General features: G+C 39.1%; 2 protein-coding genes across 8 annotated transcripts in view; both read right to left on the bottom strand.

The window, feature by feature from the left end:
* HYKK (hydroxylysine kinase) overlaps positions 1-7,497 on the bottom strand; it is a 29,054-nt gene extending 21,557 nt beyond the window's left edge. For 2 of the 7 annotated variants that reach the window (XM_059879086.1, XM_059879088.1), the window contains exons 1-5: positions 7,401-7,497; positions 4,449-7,243; positions 3,634-3,717; positions 3,121-3,285; positions 1,066-1,416 (exon numbers count right to left, since the gene is read on the bottom strand). In XM_059879086.1, coding sequence (XP_059735069.1) covers positions 1,066-1,411 — 346 coding nt within the window. In that variant the 5' untranslated portion in view covers positions 1,412-1,416; positions 3,121-3,285; positions 3,634-3,717; positions 4,449-7,243; positions 7,401-7,497. 7 annotated transcript variants of the gene reach the window in all.
* Positions 7,498-11,647: 4,150 nt separating this feature from the next.
* The window catches only part of IREB2 (iron responsive element binding protein 2), a 53,200-nt gene continuing 46,619 nt past the window's right edge, over positions 11,648-18,228 (bottom strand). The window contains exons 21-22 of the mRNA XM_024982032.2: positions 15,477-15,662; positions 11,648-14,748 (exon numbers count right to left, since the gene is read on the bottom strand). Coding sequence (XP_024837800.1) covers positions 14,638-14,748; positions 15,477-15,662 — 297 coding nt within the window. The 3' untranslated portion in view covers positions 11,648-14,637. The remainder of the gene's footprint in view (positions 14,749-15,476; positions 15,663-18,228) is intronic.

The raw sequence follows: 18,228 nt of genomic DNA, 5'->3' as shown, positions 1-18,228 counted from the left end.
AGTCATGTAAACCATAGAAAACTAAGATCATGGCATCTGGTCCCATCACTTCATGGGAAATAGATAGGGAAACAGTGGAAACAGTGTCAGACTTTAGTTTTGGGGGCTCCAAAATCACTGCAGATGGTGACTGCAGCCATGAAATTAAAAGGTGCTTACTCCTTGAAAGGAAAGTTATGACCAACCTAGATGGCATATTCAAAAGCAGAGACATTACTTTGCCAACAAAGATCCGTCTAGTCAAGGCTATGGTTTTTCCAGTGGTCATGTATGGATGTGAGAGTTGGACTGTGAAGAAGGCTGAGTGCCGAAGAATTGATGCTTTTGAACTGTGGTGTTGGAGAAGACTCTTGAGAGTCCCTTGGATTGCAAGGAGATCCAACTAGTCCATTCTGAAGAAGATCAGCCCTGGGATTTCTTTGGAAGGAATGATGCTAAAGCTGAAACTCCAGTACTTTGGCCACCTCATGCGAAGAGTTGACTCATTGGAAAAGACTCTGATGCTGGGAGGGATTGGGAGCAGGAGGAGAAGGGGACGACAGAGGATGAGAAGGCTGGATGGCATCACCGACTAGATGGACATGAGTTTGAGTGAACTCCGGGAGTTGGTGATGGACAGGGAGCCCTGGCGTGCTACAATTCATGGGGTCGCAAAGAGTCGGACACAACTGAGCAACTGAACTGAAATGAAACCATAATTACAGAGCTGGGATCTAAAATTCCTGATTCTGTGTGCTTTCTACTATATCACAGCACCAAAATACACAGCTGATCTGATAAATAAAACTATGTAATTATTTTTCTAATTAAAAATAAAATTTCCCCTAGTGTTCACACATCCCCTTAGTTACTCATCCATCAGATCCTTTGCAGGCAGAAGAGTTACGCAAATCCCAGCCCTAACCACAGCCCCAGTTTCCACTTTGGTGATGCCGTAGCTTCTCCCAGCTGCTGAAAAAGATAACCATCTTCACCTTGGAGTGACGTACCTGTTCCTGACATTTCTACTGTAGTCAAAATGCAGTAATGTACATGGACAGGCGATGGCCGTTGGTGGTCTCTTACCTACAGACACGAGAGAGCTTACGTTGTCTCCTTTAGTACGACACACAGAGGCTGTTGGAAATCCAGCCGCTCTCAGAAACATGATGATATGAGTCTGCACTTCAATCAGGTCTGGAGTTTTGCTAGATTCAGTGTTGCTTATTTTGAGGACACATTCATTTGGGCCATCTGTAGTGACTTTGGTTCTTGCAATGCATACATGGAAGTTTTGGTCATCATAGCTAGGAAGTGGCTGGATCTTGGAAACTTTTAACCCAAACACTGATTCCACTAATGCAGAGGCTTGTACCTCACTGAAAGAGGGCTTGGTGAGAGCCTGTGATTGCTGACCATCTCCACTTGACATTATTTCTAAGGAAACAAACAAACAAACAAACTGGAAAGGGGACTTATATTGAATATACTTACTTAAAAGAGTTTTCTTAAGACAAACCAATAATGTTTTCCAATACTGATTCGGTACGTCTCTTGTGAATTTTCACTCATAAAGTTAAAAAAATCAAATGAGTAATGAGATTTAAAAAGTAGATTAAAAGCATAGTCCTGCCTCATCCCTTCATATTTATGCAATAACTTTGTTCTTTAATTTCCAAGAGGCATGGTAGGCTAGCTGGTCCTGATGTCATCTACTTTATATCTATTTCTCTAAGATTCCAGGCTTTCTATTAAAGGTAAAGAGGGTCTTTTTAATTTGTTGTTTTAGTATTTATTATCTAGTGTTTGAGGATCCATATTTTAACATACATAGATTGGTAACATAGATTGGTAAATATATTTATTTTGATTACAAATAGCCCTAAATTACAAATAGCTTAAACCACTGTGACTTTTGGATATTCTGGAAGGAAAACTCAATTCTAAAACAAGTTTTCACAAGCTCAAAACCATAATGTAAAAATAATATATATCCTTTAAATGTAAAATTAGGTAGTCAAGGGTGACATTTGGTAAGGGCAGGCAACAGGTCAAGGACAAGAAACTTGACCTGGTTAGGACTTTATCAGACATCTAATCTCATTATAATAAATCAATGAAATCAATTAACAGAATACTTATATTAATAAGCTACATGTTACAATAAACATGCAGACTTGCATCATTCTATATTCAGTATCCCACTTAATTTTCAGTACAAACTGGAAAGTAAAATTTCTCATACCTATTTACAGATTAGAAACCCAAAACTTATCCATAAGTCTACAAGCAATAAATGCTGGAGAGGGTGTGGAGAAAAGGGAACCCTCTTACACTGTTGGTGGGAATGCAAACTAGTACAGCCACTATGGAGAACAGTGTGGAGATTCCTTAAAAATCTGGAAAGAGAACTGCCTTATGATCCAGCAATCCCACTGCTGGGCATACACACTGAGGAAACCAGAAGGGAAAGAGACACGTGTACCCCAATGTTCATCGCAGCACTGTTTATAATAGCCAGGACATGGAAGCAACCTAGATGCCCATCAGCAGATGAATGGATAAGAAAGCTGTGGTACATATACACAATGGAGTATTACTCAGCCATTAAAAAGAATTCATTTGAATCAGTTCTAATGAGGTGGATGAAACTGGAACCTATTATACAGAGTGAAGTAAGCCAGAAAGAAAAACACCAATACAGCATACTAACGCATATATATGCAATTTAGAAAGATGGTAACAATAACCCTGTGTACGAGACAGCAAAAGAGACACTGATGTATAGATCAGTCTTATGGACTCTGTGGGAGAGGGAGAGGGTGGGGAGATTTGGGAGAATGGCATTGAAACATGTATAATATCATGTATGAAACGAGTCACCAGTCCAGGTTCGATGCACGATACTGGATGCTTGGGGCTGGTGCACTGGGACGACCCAGAGGGAGGGTATGGGGAGGGTGGAGGGAGGAGGGTTCAGGATGGGGAACACAGGTATACCTGTAGTGGATTCATTTCGATATTTGGCAAAACTAATACAATATTGTAAAGTTTAAAAATAAAATAAAATTTAAAAAAAAGAAAAGAAAAAAAAAAGAAAAAGAAAAGAAACCCAAAACTTAGAAAAATTGAGTAACTTGCCCCAGCTTGCACAGGTAGTAAACTGTAAAGCTCAAATTCAAATCAGATTTGCTTGAGTCCACTGTTGATGCCTTTTCTCTTATAGTGACTGTGGTTTATTAAAATAATTTATTCTTCATATTTCTTTGTATAAATGTGAAATTTTCCATTTTTGAATTTAAAAACCTAAAAAAAAACACACAAATAGATTTAAAAAAGTAGCAACTCAAAGTCCTTGTACCATAAATAATGTCTAAACTCACCTCACAAGCTAAATGTATGATTCCAGGCACAAAATGCACACTGGGAAAGCACCTTGGTATCACCGGTTTCTCCACCCCTCCCAGCAATATCAACTTTATTTAAAGGAGGAATGTAGGTCCTAGGAGGTTAAGTGTCTGGCCCAAAGTTATATATAAAGTTACAGTGAGAACTCAGCACTCGACTCCTAATTCTTAAGTACGTCCTTTGGGTTTAACCCTTTATTACCATCACATTGGGTTTAAAATGTAAATTCAAATACAGTGATCTTACTTTTCTGTGTTACAAGTATCATCATCTAGCTTATTGCTCATAAGTCAAAGGGTGGGCTGATGTGCAAAGCATTCCCGAGAAGCCCTGTGGGAGATAGGAAATTCAATTAGAGGGCTCTGAAGTTAGCTCACTGTCACAGATATCCTGAACAATGAAAAACTTAAAAGGTGCCCAAAACAAGTTACAAGGCAGTAACTGATAAACTAATAGAATGCCAAAGAAAACACTGAATTAAGTATAAACTTGATGAAGTGACCGAGTTTGCCTTAAATTGTGAAGAATAAATTTTCTGGGATTTCCCTGGTGGTCTAGTGGTTAAGAATCTGTCTTGCAATGCAAGGGATGTGGGTTCTATCCCTGGCGGGGGATCTATTAATAAGATCCTACATGTTATGGAGCAAGAAAGCCCATGTACCATAACTAGTGAGCCCACACGTCAGAGCCCGTGCACTGCAACTATGTCTAAGACCCAAGGCAGCCAAATAAATAAATACTGGATTTATTTTTCTACTGCTAAGCAGAACAGGGGCTTAAAAATTAAGATTGCTTACAGAAAGTAAAGGCACATCTGAGTTTATGACCTATGAAATTAATATCTGCCAAAACTATGACAGAAATTTAGAGAAGAGAGAAATTACTACAGCCTAATGATACTCTTGAGAAGATGGATTTGAATTGAGCTATAAATATGAATTGGATAAACAGGATGGGGGAGACTGTTTTCTTCCCCTTGATAATGCCACTCTCTGCTACACATATTTTGCATATTTCCTGAGTGTGTGTGTGTGTGTGTGTGTGTGTGTACACATACTCACCATATATATATGGTGGTGGTGGTTGTCGCTATGTCATGTCCAATTCTTCAACCCCATGGACTGTAGCCCACCAGGCTCCTCTGTCCATGGAATTTTTCAGGCAAGAATACTGGAGTGAGTTGCCATTTCCTTCTCCAGGGAATCTTCCCAACCCAGGGATCAAACCTGGGTCTTCTGCATTGTAGGTGGATTCTTTACCCAATGAGCTACTAGGAAAGCCCATATATATATGGAAGGCAATGTTGGGCTTCTAAATATCCTTTAGGAACCAAATATTTAAGATCCTTGCAATTTCACTTCCCCCTTTTCCCAAGATAGCTTTATTCCAATCCTTTCTTCATACTAAATTGTAAATAATTAACAACATCTTGGGGATGGATTGCATTTTGGGCTGCATGCGATTTCTGTTCAAAGGATGTAGTGTTATATAAAAAGAATCTCATGAACAGTTAGTGCTTGTTGATAGAAATCAGCACAGCTGTTGCTTCTGGCAAGACGGTGGCATGAGGGAACTTTTTGGGAGGAAAATGTTCTATATCTTGACTAGGCTTTGGTTACATGGGTGTAAACATTTGTCAAAACTTAGCTTAAAACTTAAGTCAGCATAAGATCTGTGAATCTCACTGAATGTAAATTTTACTTTAAAAAAAAAAGAAAAGCTTTGTGAGAGACTGGCTAGGACAGGCGGTATGGGTGGGGTCTTAGGACTTCCTTTTGTGCGTTAGAGCTCCCCAAATCAGACCATATGCCTGTTAATGTCTAATCACTTCAGATCTATGACAGCCAAAGTCCAACTTAGTCCAGTGAGGGAAAGGGGATAAATTCAGGGAGGTACACTAGGACTCTCCTATATGGCCCCGTTTCTGATTCAGCTCCAAGGCTATAGTCTGATGACTTGTGATAAGATTATAACCCCCAAACGCCAGTCTCCTTCCCAGACTCTCCTAACCTAAGTGATTTCTCCTGCCTTTAAACTTTCATAGCCCCTGTGCTGCTGGTAGATTTCCACCACGTGTTATTGCATTCTTGCCAGTCACTCTCCATATCTACTTTCTGACTAGGGCATATGCTTTCAGAAGCAAATTAAGTCGTTCAGATTTTGTTTTCTAAAGACACTGTGACAAAGCCTGAATGGAGTTTAAAACAATCTCTGCACCTGAAACTTCTGGGAACCAGTACGTCCTGTCACACTGCATATGGGTTTAAGGCTTTACATGGGATTTTAACATTCTTTCTGCAGATTTATAAACAGGTGTCAGGCCCAGATTCAGAATGTAATATGAACTAAAGCTTTACATTCAAGACAAAATCCCAGAGTAATTTTTTAACACCTAAAGCTTTAAAGATATCAGGATAATTTTGAATTCAATATGAATTAGAAATCCTTACAGTTGGAAGGACACTTAGAAGCAATTAGTGAAGGCCAATCTGCTTTCCAGTCTAGAAAATGTCCCTGTAACATTCTTGAATGGGGTTTGTTAACCCTCTACTTAAAGCACTCTGTTTTCTACAGTAATGTTGGCAGCTCTAGCCATTAAAGACAGCCTGTGTAATAAAAAGTTGTGCTGGCTAAGTGTATTTTATCACATTAAAAAAAATAGAATAAAATAGTTTATATGCTGGGAGAGATAAGACATTTTATAGGGAACCTCTGAAACTTTGCACTATTCACATCTCCTCTAACAGGGAGTTGGACTAGATTATCCCTAAAAAGTCCTTCTAGTGCTAACATGGTTTCTAAAGCTCTTTCTTTTTGAGCTTAAATTTGTTTTTTTTTTTTTTTTCTTTGTATACAAATACTCCAAATATGGAACTAATGCCACAGATCAAGTCAGCACTCGTGCACCCCCTGGGAAGCCCAGGTGAGTAAATCCGGAGAAAGAAAGGTGTTGATCAGAGATGGCTGTCTTAACCAAATGTCTTTTGTATGGGTGGAGGGGGTGAGGAAGGGGACTCAAATCCTATAGGTAGTTGCACTGTATTTCCTGCCAGCAGTGTTTTACTTGGCTTCTGAGAAAGTGCTCAGGAAGCAAATGTTTTCCAACTCCAGGGCTTATGCCAGAATCTCAAAACCTTTGTCCTACAACCTGGGGGACTGGACCCTAAACTCTGCACTTGGTGTGAGGTATACCGGACAAGAAACAGAAATCATTCTTGATTCTTTCTTCTCCCTCACTCTCAAAGTTTTACAAAGTCTAGTAAATTCTACCTTAGCATGTCTTCCAAATCTGCCCTTCTTGTCCTGTAATTCCTTCTGCTGTGTCCTACCAAGGTTGGAGAGCAAGGATTATATTCAGTAAATCTCCGTATCCCCAGCCCAGATTCTAGCCTAGATTATTATTAACTATCAAGAGGAATTAATGACAGAAGGGTTACTTTCATTCCACAGGCTCATGAGGGCAGTTTACCCTCAAAGGGTTTCAGGAAACAGAACGGTAGGGAACTAGAGTCTGTAGTTTTTAAAAAACAACAACAGTGGGTGCCCTGAGTGTTTTCCTTCTGGGTGAGAAGGAACAGGTGGTAGAAGAGCGGCTGCAAAGGGGTTGCTGATCCAAGAGACAGGAAAATAAGGGAGGAAGAGGGCACATTAGTCGGGTTCAGAGTGTTATTATGCTAGTGAGGTCCAGTGGAGCCCAAGAAATGGGGAACACCCACTAGACACCTGGCCGGGAGTGCCAGGCGCCGCACAGGTTGGACCAGATGGCTTCTCAGGTGCCACACTCCAATTCTGGGATCTCAGCCCAGCCTTCTGGGTTGTAGGTGCGATCCAGCGAGGAAGGTGACTTGCGCATCACCTGAACAGAGAGTATGAAGTGGATTAGGGGCTGGAGGCGCTGGAGGGGCCGGAGGCTCACGACTCCTGGCCCCGACTCTCAGTGAACCTCCTTGCTCACAGGGCCGCCCCCTCCAGAGGGTTCTAGGGTTTGTCTCTGCTTTCCCCACCCGGCTCACCCGCAACGACCCGAGGTCCTGACGTGGATCCCGCTCTCGAGCAGCCGGGGACTGCGACCGCGGTCCTGCGCTCCCGCTGGGAAGTCGCGCCCAACTTGTCGCGTCTGGGTCCGCCCCTCCTCCGAGCGCGTGAGTCCTGACTTCTGATTGGCTCCTCGAGACCCCCCCGCCGCCAATAAGCGAAGACTCTTGGAAGGCGAGGCTCCGCCAGGTCGTTCGGGGCTATTCCCGCCCAGTCCCTGGGCTGCAGAAGAGGCTACGAATAGAGAAATTCAAAGATCAGGCTTTGGATGGATCTGCAATCCCGTCCCGCCTTCTCTCAGCGGTCACCCCAGTCAGAACGCGACTATCTCCCTGTCACTGGACTTCTTCTTTCTGATTGGCTCTTAGAAATTCCGCCCCGCCCCTTGGAGGCTTTCAGCTCTTGAGTGGCATCTTGCAGTTCCTCCCAGTCCATGAAGCTGTGCAGGCGTCGTGGCCTGCTTCACTCGGGATTCTCTTGTTTGGGTAGAATTCGCGTCCTCAATTTTCTCCCTTCCCTCCCTTTTGTTGGAAACACGTATGCCAGAGGCTTCGCAAGCGTTGCCGAGGTGGCCTCGAGCCCCTCCAGTCCCCTAGAACTGCAAGAGGACTGAGGACCTGGGAGTTTGGCCTGGCAGCGTTCTGCACGGGACCTAGCTCTCCCGGCATGCAGTTAGTAATGTTAGAACGTAAAATTGTCTAAGTTATAGGATAGATCCACACGTTCCTTGTACTGATGGGGAAACTTAAGTCAAAAGGGCACAGAGCCTCAGCCAGACCTGGTCACCCAACTTCGAGTTTAAGGTCTTGTACGGTGCCGAGTTTTCTACTCTCGAGCCATTAAATTCAATATAATAGATGTAAAGGAAGCGTGAAGGCCCCTCAGGGGGCTGCGATGACCACAGTTCAGGTCTGGTGTGATAAGTGATTCATTTACACTGAGAAAATGAACTGGTAATTGGGTCAGAATCCTGAATTGGGAGTCGATTCTCTCTCTGCAACGAAGCGCAGAAACCACATGACTATCAGAACGCTGCCTCCTGATCAAAGTGTTAGTCACTTAATTGTGTCGGATTCTTTGCGACTGTAGCCTACCAGGCTCCTCTGTCCATAGAATTCTCCAGGGAAGAATACTGGAGTGGGTTGCCATTCCCTTCTCCAAGGATCTTCCCAAACCTGGAATTGAAGCCAGGTCTTCGCATTGCAGGCAGATTCTTTTCCGTTTCAAGCCACCAGAGAAGCCCATCTTGGGAATCCTGGCATTAACAGCCAGGTTAGTTGCCAGATCTTAATTGTCAAGGGCATCAGGCTCAGGTAGCAAGTTTCATATACGTCTGCAGCCAAGGCGAACCTCTCTGATAGTACAGAGCACTCTCTATATTGGAGGAGAATTCTAGACATCACTCATTACTGCAAGTCGGTCTGTTTCAATCCCTGCGCATCTCACTCTCTCACTATGCCCACCCCCCACCCCCCACAGAATATAGCACAGTCGGCATGTTTAGTCACCTTGATTGATTGATGTTTCCCAAACTTCCATCAACCACATATTGAGAGATCTCCTCTTATCTGCTTCAGTTCTAACTTCCAAGTACCGGGGCTTTTTTATGCCCCAGGGTGGAATTCTTACTATGTTGTTTTCCTTTAGGGTGTTAAAGATTTGATTTCCATTATCTGTAGCCAGAATTTGACTCCATTGGTCCTCTTAGGCATCTCTGTATGCTCTTTCCTCAGGCAGATCCTGAATTCTCTCCACCCTCTCACTATTCCACCTCTATTAGTCCAGTTTTTTTTTTTTTTTTTTTTACTTTTAATTGAAGGATAATGGCTTTACAATAATGGCTTGATTTCTGCCTTACATTGGTATGAATTAGCCATAGGTGTACCTATTGTCCCCTCCCTCTTGAACCTTCCTTCACCCTTTCCCACCCCTCTAGGTTGTTACAGAGCCTCTCTCCATTCATCTCACCCTCTCCTTCCTCCCCATCACCCTTGTGCATGTTTGTTCTCTATGTCTGCATCTGCACTGCTGCCCTGCAAATAGGTTCATCAGTACCATCTTTCTAGATTCCATATATATGAGTTAATAGACAAAATTTTTCTCTGACTTACTTCACTCTGTATAATAGGCTCTAGGTTCATCCACCTCATTAGAACTCACTCAAATGCATTCCTTTTTATGGCTGAGTAGTATTCCAGTGTATATATGTACCACAGCTTCTTTATCCATCTGTCGACGGACATCTAGGTTGCTTCCGTATCCTAGCGGTTGTAAATAGTGCTGCAATGTTTGTTGTTTCTACTTTTCTTAGGATTAAGAGATGGGAATGAAGATCAAATCTGGAAGGTATGGTGAGAATTGAAGAGACGGGACTCTAGATCCACAATTACTTCCTCCAGCAAGCATCTTTCCACTCACTGAACCTTTTTTAGAAATACATTTTGCCACTTGCCTTTTTCACTTTAAACAAGATTTCCTTGTCTTTAAGAATAATATTCTTACACATAAATTTTTTGTCCTTTATGAGTCTTTAAGATACACTGCTCAGTCATACACTGAGTATGAGAGAATGACCATTTCTAAGGCTCTTAATACATGTGTTTTTTTTTTTTTAATAATGCCAAAATTGGATACCATGATAATGAATAAAGCTCCAATCCGATAGACAAGAAATGTCATCACTGTTGTACTAACAATTTTTTTCATGTTCCACCTGGCCACTAGGACACTTAGGTAGTGGTTCTCAAAAAATTCAGTGCAAAAAATTGGAGTGAAACAAAATGAACAATGTGCAGGGTGAGATTATATATATGGTTTTATATTATGATATCCTATAAAATGGCCCACTAGTCTTATGACACAACTATATACCTACATTGTCTAAAATGCTAAAACCTAGTGCCGTCCCGTGAACACAAATTCACAGACAACACAGTTATCAGTATACAAGCAAGTTTTGTGGGGATTAGACACACATCTGCTTCTGCAATAAATGCTCCATTTTTGAAGTATATAAACCACAAGCTTTATAATCTGATATTTTGGAAAACTTATGAGCTAAACTCACATTAAATCAAAACAAGCTGAAGCTAAATTATTTTATAATTAAAAACCGGCATCAAGTGGAAACCATAAATTAACAAAGTACAACACTGGTGTTGCACTAGGCTTCCTTGAACTCTGGGTATTCAAACTACACCATGTGCCTGTCTTGGTACTGAGCAAACAAATTTCTTAGGATACTGGAGTCCTTAGAATACTCCTAATAATGTACCAGTTTTAATTTATGAATATCAAGTTTTAACAAACTTTACTCATTTAGGTTGCTGTTGAGGAAAAGGGCAGTATTTTTAGGTCAATGGGCAGCTGACCATATTTACAAAACATTTATCATAGAGACTCATGGTCCTGGTTCCCTGCTCCAGATGACTCACTTCACGGGTGCTTCATCAGTGCTGATGAATGGCCAGTGGAAGGAGGAAGTGACGCCATCAGCTAGATCTAAAGCATGGAGGCTCATACAAACATAGCACTTCCATCCTGCACCTCTCAAGGAAAGGCCCTTTCCTCCAGTAATACACAACTTCGTAGCATGAGATGAATTTAGTCCTAAATGTTCACTTTAACATAAGTTACCATTAAAAAAAAGATCTATAGTATGAAGGTTATGTTCAGAGCAATTTGTGGAGGGTCTAACTTATTCATTAAATTTGTATTTTATATATAGTTGTACTAAAGCACTTTAAGAGGCAAAGACAAATTAGGGAGAACTAGAATCAGTAGGTATAAGCTACAAGGAGGTGAGTTCAGCTTGAAATAAAATTTAACCATCAAAACTCAGTCAGTGGGCTACCAAGTGCAGTAGACAGTCTCCCATCTCTTGAATGTTCAAGAAAGGATTGCCCAGTTACATGATGTTATTTGTACAAAGGATCCTGCTTTGGGTGAGAGATGTCTTTTCAACTGTAAAATGTGATTTTATGAATCAAAGTACCTGTTAGAATGACCTTTGAATCAACTTCAACTTAATTGTTTCCTCAAGGCGATCCCTATTGCAAGCTTTATCTTGGCTTTCCTTCTCATTTACCAGTCATACTGGGAATAAATCATATCTGAACAGCTAGATAACATGTTTGAAGAGAAATTTCTGGATGGCATCCTATTTCTTAAGTTACGGTATTTTATTTTCAATTATCACAAAGTATTTTATAATAAGAGTCAAATATGTGATAATACAATTTTCTTTATTAAAAATAATTTACAGCATCAGTAACATATACACAATTGTCATCAACTGAACTTTGCCTCCAATATATTTCTATACAATACTTAACATTACTGAACTTAAAACTGTTATACTGTTTTGTTGGCTTTAAATAATAGACAATGATTTATAGTTACTTAAGTGAGATATATGGTTTCATAATGACATACTATGTGTAAAACTGATAAACATCGGCACTATCACACTTCAGGAAAAAAGTCACTAAAGAAGACTAAGTCCACCTCCTTCCCCTCTCTTTTATTTAGTATTCCAAATCAAACTAAGATAGGGTCAACATCCAGTATCTTAGCACTTTCTGCTAAACCTAAAGGCAAAAGAACGATGTCTTTTAATTCAACTACAGAAAAACGTTAGTCAAATAATTTCTCCTCATCCTGTCACTTAACACTGAGCGGGTGAATGCGCACAACACTGTTTCCCTAGCTGTAAACAACTAGAATTTTCATTTAGGTCTTAGCTGTGCTTTTTGTCCTTTAGTACCAATGAAGTTTGATTCCCAGTGAAACACTGAGCACTTTGCTAAAGGGATTCTAATACCTCTCATTCAAATGTCAGCTTGGAGATACAACAGGAAATAACAACTACTATCTCCGAAACTTTTTAGGTATATTAATGGCATCCAGTGACTGGATGACATTTTCACCAATTAGAAAAACCAAAGGCATGAAATAGTGCAATGGTATGTAGCATAATGTTTTTTAAAATATGACATAAATGCTGTTGTTGATAATGACCTTTGAAATTTTACTTTTAAGTTCATAGCACTAATTTGCTTATTTCATGGGCCTATATTTCTTCCCACAATATCTGTGTATTTTTTTAAAAACACAAAATTATCCAAATATAGTCAATAAAGGAGATATGAAAAACAATAAAAACCAAGAGGTGCCACATTTTTGCAAACACAATTTGGCTGGAGGAAGAATTACAGGTGCACTCAGGGTCATACACCCACAAGTCTCTCCCCAATTGATAGCCACTGCTTATCAAGTTTTTTGGTTCACTGTATATTAACAAGAGATTTTAAGAGAACCTTTTTTTTTTTTTCCTGAAATAAAAGATCTGCTTGTACTTTTACTGGACTAGGTAGACTGGAAACATAAATCCTTAATTCATAGCTTGCTAGCTTTATCATCTCTTCATTTCCTGGATCTGATGTCCAGGCCTCTGACCACAGGCTACACATTGTATTACAGAATGGCTTAGAAATAATACAGATGTTTTCCCCACACACAATCTGGATTATCATCTCCTCAAAAGCCTATAACTGATATTTTAACTTTCAACTTGTAAATTCTCCAACCTTAATTCATGTTTTCATGTAAATTAAAAACACATGCACTGACAAATACACAGCATAATAAAATATCAAGAACACAATCTGACTTGAAAGTACCAAAGAAAATACTTATAAAAATTTTTAAATAAAAGGGAAATCGTTTTACCAAACTCTAGTCCATCTAATTGTCTAAACACAGAATATTTTCGAAAGATTGTATGACGGATTATGTGCAAAGTTCTCAGTGGTCTTTACCCACTGGTTTGGTAGTTTCAGCATTTTAGCTTAAAACAATTTATTTTGTGCAATGTAAGCTAATTCTGAATTGCAGTAACTTAACCAGGTCATATGATGATCTCCATGTGGGGGTTGGGGGCGGAAATCACTACAATGAACCTTCTGCCTGCTAACTTTAACTTCTTAATTTTTTAAAAAAGGTATAGGACTTTCGGAATTAATTATCCAACCTTTTCTTAAAAGTCACCAAACTTTTTGTTAACAGAACATTTGATGTGGTAAACAAACATGCATACAGAGAAAATATGGTATTCAGACAGCAATAATGTAAGTGTTTTATCCTAACGGTCAGCAAAAGCATATATAATTAATAGTATCATGCATCCCAGGTAAAATGATGACTCAAAATGACAGGAAATTGATTTATATAATTAAGAAGAAACCAACATTTAAAAAATGTTTAGGGTTGAACAACCATATAATTTAGGGTGGAAAATTTTAAAATCTAGAGGAAATCATGTTAGTGTTTAATGATTAAATAAAGTTCTCCTTAGCAACTGTAAATGAGTGTGGAATTTTGGTTAATGATACCTAAAATATAGGTCATAGAAGTTACAGTATCACATAAAGTGAGCAAAGTAATCTAATCCAATTAACATAATGCCATCTGAGACTTGCCAGGGTCACAGGAGCAAATTACTGAAAAAATAAGGGCTGCATATGTGGTACATATTTTCACGGCTAATACATGGTGCTGCACAATCAATTGTATTCTGTAACAGTCCATCTTCAGATGTGGAGGGAACCTCGACTGGATTGGACAGAATGATTGTGTCCAGGGCAAGTTCTATCCTTTGACTGAGACTTAGGAAAACCCTGGCTTATATTACAAATTAAGAATGCCACTACATCCAGCTCAATTCTGGAAAGGAATGAACATATCTGAAAGTCCATTTATAAATCAGATTTCACTTTCCACAATTTTAGAATTATCTGGCTTCTTAAATTTCCATCCACTACTCTTAAACCAACAAACAGTAGTATACAGTTTTATAGGTGCAAAACTAAACAGGAGACTTCAGGAAGGTTATTCATATAAGAATCTTCAACACAAGTTCAAATTCTGCCTTTATTTACAAAATGGTCTGATAAAATATTCCCCCTTACTTATAAGCCTCTTCCACAACACACTTCACACACTGATTTTAGCAATGTTATTAGCACCATTCGTATATTATTTAAAATCAAGATTTCATTTCAGTCACTACGTTGATTCATAATCATTTACATCCATGGATGAGATAAGTGGGCATACTGGGACTATCTGCAGCTCCATGGTAAGGATTCCTGGGTCCAGCACAAAAGGCTTTGTTTGCAGTCACCAGTTATGAAAGGTATTCACGGTGAGTAGATACTATGAGAATTTCCGTGCCACAAAGTTTAATAATCCTCCATGTTTGTACAATGTTATCTCCACATCATTTTCAAATGAAGCAATCACGCTGAATACTTTTCCAGTGCTTGTCTTTAAACAAACAAAAACATCTCACATGAGTGGTAAAATCTTGTAATGTTACTTAGTGGTTAAGACTATTTGTCTTCCTATTCAATGACTATACTCATCACATATTCTGTCTGAGAAACATTTCTCTTGCTTGAGAAACAAGTAAGATACCTAATTATAGGCTTCACAGCTAAGTAGAAAAACAAATATTTCATCCCTAATTCTAAAGAACAAGTACTGTTATCATTTAAAGTATTAAATCATTCAGATTTTGACTTACTAGTTAGGGATGTTATACTAATTACTCATGTTCATTTTGTTAAAAATCAAATATTCACTGCATATAATATCTGCTACTCATTTTCCTTTTTTCTTAGTTGTAAAGTCTGTGATACTCTAACCATGAACACTCAACTCTGGCTTCTAATGAAGTGGTGTACATGCCTGGACTAAAAATTACATTATCACAGAGAGCTGATAACAAGGAAAAGGAAGTTGAAACATGTAACTGGAAGTTCATGGTTTTTTTTTTTCTGGACTAAGTATATACATTTTCTACTTTTCCTCAGAGACCAACTATATTAACACAGGTTTAAGTACCAACAAAATAAAGCCTTCTTAAACTACAATTTGTTTACTAGCTGACATTAATATGTAATTTACAGACATTGTTTATTACTCAGTTTACAACCATCTAGTTAAACATATAGTACTGTACATGATCATATATTTGAGAAATTTAGGTATACCTTTATATTTAATGTAACTCCAGGAGACAGTTCTTCAGGAAATGTTAAAGAAAATGTTTCTCTGCCAGAGAGGCCCAGGGAATCTGCACTTTCTCCTGGAAGGAACTGAAGTGGAGCTATGCCAATTCCAATCAAATGATCTTTGTGAATTTTTTCATAACTTTCAGCTAAAACAGCTTTCACACCCTGTAACAAACATGCATTTTATTTCCTTCATTCTACTACACAATTTTAAAAGGGAAAAAACTCTACTTTTGGCTTTTCTGTAAAAACTTCAAACCCATTACCCCATATGAAGGTCAATGTTATATCAAAGTATTTAAAGAAACCTTTTACAGATTATTTTCCTGTATCTCTAAGTAGCTCCTTAACTCTAACTGCCCCTCTGCCACTCCAGGATTAAGTACCGCCAGTGCCTACCACATACTAAATGTTCTCCATAACTGGGGGCAGTTGCTTGAAACTCAAAAAGGGCTAAAGCGGATTTCTGTTTAATTATGGTAGATCTAACATATGTGTTTATCAACACTCCCTCTTAAACTGCCATTAAAATAAGGGAATAGAGAAGTATAAATCCACAGCAACAAAGAGAACAGGATGTGCAAATTCTGTAAATATTTAGAAAACAGAGATGGGTGACTGACTTAGCAGAGAATGTTGAAACTACAGATTGACAAACTGAAATTAGAGTGATACCCAATCTAAGGTTTGAGTCACTCTGCAACAAAGAACCTAGAAATGGCTTGAGGCTCAGAGGCATAAGGTTCTCAGAATACTGGGATACTAGTGAGAAGTCTGTAAAAAGAAGTAAGATCTCCAGCTCAGTCCCCACTCAGAAAGAGTGGAGGTTATTCTCTGGAGAAAATAAGCTGAAGACTTGTGTATCTCTCCTTTTTTCCATTATCCTCCTCCTAAGGAGCCTTTTTTTTTTCTTTTTTAAGACATTTCCCTTCTAAACACATCTTTCTCCTATCTGCCCACCTCCCAAAATTTAATGTCACAAAGATACTGTGTATCTGTTTAAGTATATATATGTGTGTGTACTTTACACATACAAAGAGTAAGATTTTGTGTCACCCCTTGGGAGTGCACCACCCTGTAGAGCAGGGGTGCTCTCCACTGAGGAGGAACACCAGGCTCACAGGAAGGCCAGGTGAGAATATTATCAGATTCGGGGCAGGAGTAAGTCTGTTTCTTCAGTGGGTCTCCTTCCATGAAGAAACTGCATGGCCTCAAGTGAAAATATTTACAGATACTGATATACAGGGCTCTCTCAATGAAAAAGGTAGCTTATAATTAGTAAGGCCCACTAACAAAACCCAGCCCACAATCCCAGCTTGTAATCATTTTTTTTTTTTTAACATCTAACTGAATAGACAGCCAGGATCAACAACTATATGAGGAAAGCCTGAAATATTAAAAAACAAAAAAGGGGGGGGGGGCTAAAAAACTCCAGAAAAAGAGAACTTATAATTAATATTTGTGATACAGGAGATACCACCTTTTTACCGAGCTTTCCCAATAGTGCTTTTTTGTTCTATTTTTAAAAATTGAAGTTTTGTGGCAACTCTATGTCAATCAAGTCTACAGGTTCCATTTTTCTAAGAGCATCTGCTCACTTGTCTTTGTCACATTTTGATAATTCTTATACTACAAATATTTTCATTATTATTTTATTTGTTGTAGTGATCTGTGATAACTGATCTTTGATGTTACCAAACGACGCTCAAATGATGGTCAGCGTTATCATTATTTTTTAATTAAATGTACAGTTTTTTTGATTCAATGCTGTTATACACTTAGTAGACCACAGTATAGTGTAAACAATTTTTATATGCACTGGGAAACAGAAAAACTTGTGCAACTTGCTTTATTGCGATAACTGCTTTACTGCAATGGTTAAGAACCAAAACTGGACTATTTCTGAATTATGTTGGTACTTAAAATTATTATTTTACAAAGATGAAAGAATTAGGCTTATTCCTGCAACTCCTTAAGAGTATCCACATTTTAAGGAGGGAGAGGTTAAAGATTAAAACCAAATGACATTTGTACGATTATGAGAGCTAAGAAGGCTATATCTTGACCAGCCTTTTTCACAAATACAACTGTAAAGAGAAACACAGATAAGGAATGGCAGAAAGCACGTATCACACGACCATTCTCCCCAGCAGATCCCCTATTTGCCCAACAAAGAAATGGTCTCAAGAGAGAGGTCTTTTAGCTGATAGCCAGGGACCATCATCCTCTATTTGAAAACAAAACTAAATTTTGGCTCACTATCTCTAAGTCTGTTAACCCTTCATGGAGCAAATCAGAGAAAATTAAATGAAAAAGGGGCAAGTAAAACTACCAATAGGTATAATTATTATTATAAAGCAGTAAGCTGAGACAGAATCTCCTTTCCCTCTATTATATTTATTTTCACAAATAAGACTGATGTAGGTTTAATCAAATTCAGAGTACTAAGATGCAATTAGGGACTTCCCTGATGGTTCAATGGTTAAGAATCCACCTGCTAATGCAGGGGACACAGATTCAATCCTTGGTCTGGGAAGATTCCACATGCCAGGGGGCAACAAAGCCTGTGCACCACCAGTGCTGAGCCTACGCTCTCGAGTCCTCATGCTGCAACTACATAATCCCTGCTGCTGCTGCTGAGTCGCTTCAGTCGTGTCCAACTCTGTGCGACCCCATAGACGGCAGCCCACCAGGCTCCCCCGTCCCTGGGATTCTCCAGGCAAGAACACTG

This window comes from Bos taurus, chromosome 21 (genome assembly GCF_002263795.3).
Source record: "Bos taurus isolate L1 Dominette 01449 registration number 42190680 breed Hereford chromosome 21, ARS-UCD2.0, whole genome shotgun sequence".
In the NCBI taxonomy this organism is placed as follows: domain Eukaryota; kingdom Metazoa; phylum Chordata; class Mammalia; order Artiodactyla; family Bovidae; genus Bos; species Bos taurus.
This window is presented reverse-complemented; position numbering and strand designations above follow the sequence as displayed.